Source organism: Punica granatum, chromosome 2 (assembly GCF_007655135.1).
Source record: "Punica granatum isolate Tunisia-2019 chromosome 2, ASM765513v2, whole genome shotgun sequence".
NCBI lineage: Eukaryota > Viridiplantae > Streptophyta > Magnoliopsida > Myrtales > Lythraceae > Punica > Punica granatum.
Genome location: NC_045128.1, coordinates 29,088,330 through 29,093,206, shown reverse-complemented (window position 1 = coordinate 29,093,206; position 4,877 = coordinate 29,088,330). Strand labels below are relative to the sequence as shown.

Here is a 4,877-nt window from a genome sequence, read left to right as displayed (position 1 = left end):
TATAGTATGGCATGGAAGCTATATTGTATGAAGGTCATGCTAACCGAATTCATGATCGGTTGGAATAGCCAGCAAGTAGGGTAAAACAACCACATCAAGGTAAGATGATTGAGGCTCTCCTGCTGACCAGAACCCGGAACTGAAGACAATCAAAGTCAGTGTATCGTCCCCTCGGCGTACTCGCAATTGCAACTAGGTGCTAGCTTCTTAGGGAAGTCGTCGATTAATCGCAGGTTCCTAAATACGTAATTTTACAACAGATACCCTCCTTACTGAAGCATTCTTAAAATCAATTTTGCTGATGCCACCGCTGGATTATATTGCTTACCTTGGTTGCTAAGAACAGAGCTGTATTTGTTGCATAGACCAAGGGATCGAATTTCTAGCCTTTGATTCGGGTGAAAACGATCGGTTATTCAATTAACATGGTCTACCCAAAGGTATACCGTCAGTTCAGTATTCCTTACCATGCAATCAGAACGGCTCATTGCAGTGGGATGAAACACTCCATTAACTATTAGCCTTAACACTTCAAGTTCCTTAAAGAAGTCATCTGAACTTACAAAAAGTTTCCCACTCAAAAAATATCTGTCTATATAAATCTAATCTAACCTATAATGCAAAAAAGTAGAACACCGGAGAACAGAACAAAATTATTCTACTAAACCCGGCTCAAAAAAGCTTCTCGAACACTTGATTCTGCATAGTATCTCATCCTGAAGATGCATAGTATATTGTCAGCCGATATCCATCACAGTTCGAACTAAGCTGCCAAGACAAAGTGAAACATGACTATTACATCGTTTCATATAGAAACCGCATCGAACCAACTGAACTAAGGATTATAAGGTATATATATGAGAATCTGAACGCTTCCAGAAGTGTATTATAAGAATAATGCAAGTAGCTATTTAAAGATACGAATCTATTTAAGCAGGAGCTATAGAGCAAGAATGGCCGGTTCACTCAGAATGCATGAATCGAGAGCATACATCTTATTCACTTGCTGATCTAACCATTCTGAACTCAGTCGGCTATGTTTCAGGTTTCTGGTTGGAACAGTCAGTTCGACTCTTTAAACTACGCTCAACAACAATAATAAAAGGTTCACGCCATACCTTAAAAAGAGTATTCCTTCAAGTCGGCTTTCGAGTCGTCCAAGTCCAAATCAGCCAAGCACTCTTCTGCAGTAAGGGGAGGGAGGTTTCGAGCCTTTCTCTTAACATTGTGCTTGTGCCAGTCACTCTTGAAATGTTCTCTATATTGCTTCGAGTCACCCACGACTGTATTGCATGTGCTGCACTTGTTCTGCTTTACCTCGCCCTCGGTGCTTGCCCCCTTTCCGGAAGAGATAGTTTGTTTCTGCATTTTCTCTCTCAGCTTGAGCACAGAATCATCGGAATCAGGAATTTGTTGTGGGGCTTCTTCATGTTCATCATAGTGCTCCACTTGCGTGTCTCCCTCTGCATGGACAGAGTATGCTAGCACTTCCACTCTACCCTGCAGATTTCTCATCAAGGTTTCACAATCTCGATAGAAGCCTGGTTCTATTTCACATATCTGCAGGAGATGATGGATTGGAAATTGCAGCAGTCAATAAAACTTCCGTTGCAAAGTACAAAGAAGCTTCTCAGCAAGTAGGCATATATAGCTCAAATATTCAGCAGCATGGATATTATTAAGTTCCCACAATTAGATGTGCTATCTATCACATGGCACACTTAGTTCTGTTGAGAGTTGTAAACACATATCTAACAAGTATGCTCTTCAACACACTAGCAGGAAACAGCCCTCTTTAAATTTTAAATGTGAATGATCCCTGTTGTTGATTGGAAATTGAAACTGGTATTCAATAGAAACTACAACTTAATTACAGTACTGATTTCGAAATTGGATATTTTGCAGTAACCGCATTGCGTATTGTCCAACAAATTGTTTATCAATGACTGGAGAATATGAACTGTGAATTTATGATCGTCACAAATTGAATTATAATTAAATTGCTTTGGGTAGTCAAAAAGTTCATTACTGACTTTTTGTCACAGGATAAAAGGCCCAGACTACACAGACAGAGCAAATTAAGTAGATGGTAATTCCCCATTACTGGAGTTGAGGCGAAGCAAAGAATCACTCATATGACTGATTCAACTACAGCTCTTTTATGGCCAGGCAGCAAAACTAATCCCAGATATATGTATATTCACAAGAGAAGGTAGGAAAGATGGATATAAACTTACAAGAGATATTTGATTTCCATTTTCATCTTTTGAACTAATGCTGGCATTCCAAGTGTCGAGCTTTTCGAGGAGAGAAGAAAAATTATGTTCGGCCACTGTGAATCTTAGCCTCATAGGCGCTCTTTTTATTGGGAAGTGTTTCTGAAGCTCACGGATAACTTCTAGCGCCTGCAGAAAAACAGTGTCATGGTCAAAGGAACGACTGGCAGACAGCTGCAAAATTTGCACATATTTGCTACAGGTAATCAATCAGCTCCAATCTACAGTAAAACGTATGGGCCCTAGAAAATGTATATATACCAGGATTTGATACATCTATCCAATTTAAGAAATCGAAGTAATAGCACCAACACAACAGATATCATTTGGAGCTAAATGAACAAGTCAGTTTAGCTACTTAATCGACTTCATATAAAAGATGCAACAATATGTAAAGTACGAATAGCATCATTGCAATTATTAAGAACACTGCACTAGCAATTGCACTTCAAATGACATTAAATGAGAATAAAATACCTGCTTCTTTGAGTTGCTATTTGGATCAACAGCGAAATGAATCTCATGCATGAGACGCTCAATCATGCTAATCGTATAAGGGTGTTGAGTTTCAGGATTAATGGTTCTCTGCATAACAATTGTGGCAATATCCCTAAACTGACTAGCGAATTGGATCTCCCTTTCCTTTCCTGCAACTTGCAGCTCTCCCTTTTGCAAAATCTACATAGACAAAAGTTAATAATCGCAGTAAAATATATATCCCTGAAAAAAAGAAAAAACCCTAAGAGAAAAGTTTTTTTTTCCTTTTTCTTTTCTTGTTTCAAAGGCATCCATCGATGGATGACACTAACCTCCAAACAAATTCTTGTTTGATCATCAGTTCCAAATGCTTTCTTAAGATCCTTCGACTTCGCCAGAACTCCTTTTGACACGTTGGAATAAACTGTATGAGACTGCAAAACCTCATCTATATCCTTCTCCCTGTTCATAAGTTACCATCAAGATGTGGCCTTATAAGTAAATGATTCTCCACACACAATCAAGAGGCAGACGACAAGCAAAGGATCACCGACAACAGGAAATTCGACTGCCCCGAGGAACTAAGCTGTAGTTCAGCATTGATCTCCCAGGGTTTTCACAAATGGCTAGTGTTCAAATTACCCAAATTCAAAAACAAATACTTGTCTTCACCCTCCCCCAATCCACACAAGCATGCATTGTGGCATCTATAGCACGAGCACGAATTCTATACATGATCAAACTAATCATGTCTTCTTTACTTTACTCGAAGAACTGCAACACGGAGTATGAAGAACTCCAACACCAGCGACACCGCAACGGGTTCAAAAATGTTCTATCGGAAAGTGGCAAAGGCACCAAAAATACGAGTACCACGACACATCTTCTGAAAGCATGGAACTTTCGGAAGATACAGGAAATCGCAGCAGAATTTCGATTAGCCTCAGGAGAAACACGACGACTCCCCAAAATTAACCACAACAGTATACAAAACAGTTCGTACCAATGGCATCAATACTCAATCAAGACAGCCCGGGGGGTGGGGGGGAGGGAAGGTGGGGGATGAAGAGGGAGAGAGATAGGGGGGCTTACACTCCAGAGCGCCAGGAGAGGACCTTGTTCTTGTAGCAGGCTATCTCGAAGCGCATCCCATGCTTCTTGAGCCGAACAACCGCGACGTTCGTCAGCCTCTTCTGCCCTATGGGCTGCACCAGCGTCTTCGACATCTCTCCGTCTCGCCACGCTCGTGGATGAAATTGGCCACTCAAAATTCAATGACTGTCACACTGCCGGGTCGTGGAACAGACGAGGAGAACAACCTACGATCAGAAAAGTAAAGAGGTAGAGAGGAACGACGATTCCGTACAGAGGAAGAGAGGGTTCTTGGGGGTTCGAGCTCAGACAGGTCCGACGCCGCCTGGAAGCGGCAACAAGACTTTCTTTTGCTTTATGCGCTCCTGAAATTTTATGTAATTTCTATTTGGGTCCGAATCCTTAGGAATTGTTCTATCTCGCACCATTGTTTTCTCCGCTGTCCATGTTGCACCTTAAAGTTTTCGTATTCGTATTTTGCACCTCTCTTATTCTTCGAAGGTTATAAAGAAATCCAAAATTTTCATATTTTATCAATTTTGGCATGAAACTTTTTTCTTGGCCTAAAAATACACAAACTATCAATTTGATATCATTACTAGTACGCATCAACTTTTCTTTTAATTTAAATGGGATTGCTGGCCATCGCCAATCGATCAGGGTAGTCAACGGACCTACAGTGGCAGTGATAGCCTCCGGTGATGAGGAGACGATTTCTGCTGCGTGCATGAAGAATTATGATCAAGAGAAGCCCAAACTCCATAAGCACGAGAGGAAGAAGTTCGAGAATAAGAGGCCCAAGTCCAAGCCTACCTGTGGTGGCCCACATGTTCAGCCCAAAGGCCCAAATAAACTTATACGGTTGGGAGAAGAAGCCAGACATGGATTGAGAACAAAAGCTAGCTATTCATTTCTTACGAGAATTGATTCCAAAAGGGGTGTAACGAATTAGTTGGTTGTCATTTTGGTGCTCTAAAGTTCGGAATTAGGGAGAGGCATTTATTGTATCCATTTATTTTTAGTTTTCAAGGG

General features: G+C 40.9%; 1 protein-coding gene across 2 annotated transcripts; it reads right to left on the bottom strand.

Moving 5' to 3' along the window:
• Window positions 1-487: 487 nt before the first annotated feature.
• LOC116197632 (ribosome maturation protein SBDS) lies at window positions 488-4,191 on the bottom strand. 2 transcript variants are annotated; one of them, XM_031527814.1, is made up of 6 exons: window positions 3,846-4,191; window positions 3,086-3,215; window positions 2,754-2,954; window positions 2,238-2,405; window positions 1,119-1,560; window positions 488-716 (listed from the first exon to the last, which is right to left on the bottom strand). In XM_031527814.1, the coding sequence occupies exons 1-5, from the start codon at window positions 3,977-3,979 to the stop codon at window positions 1,120-1,122; spliced, it is 1,074 nt and encodes a 357-aa protein (XP_031383674.1). In that variant the 5' UTR covers window positions 3,980-4,191; the 3' UTR covers window positions 488-716; window position 1,119. The 2 variants fall into 2 exon arrangements, with proteins under 2 accessions (XP_031383674.1, XP_031383673.1); XM_031527813.1 differs by having other exon boundaries at window positions 488-768; window positions 3,846-4,190.
• Between the last annotated feature and the right edge of the window lie 686 nt (window positions 4,192-4,877).

What these genes read in the sequence shown, in the direction of transcription:
- LOC116197632 (XM_031527814.1), bottom strand. Translation starts at nt 3,979, where the DNA reads ATGTCGAAGACGCTGGTGCAGCCCATAGGGCAGAAGAGGCTGACGAAC. An exon ending in AAACAAGAATTTGTTTGGAG is followed by an intron (nt 2,955 to 3,085) that starts GTTAGTGTCATC and finishes TTGTCTATGTAG; the next exon opens with ATTTTGCAAAAGGGAGAGCT. An exon ending in ATAGCAACTCAAAGAAGCAG is followed by an intron (nt 2,406 to 2,753) that starts GTATTTTATTCT and finishes GTTTTTCTGCAG; the next exon opens with GCGCTAGAAGTTATCCGTGA.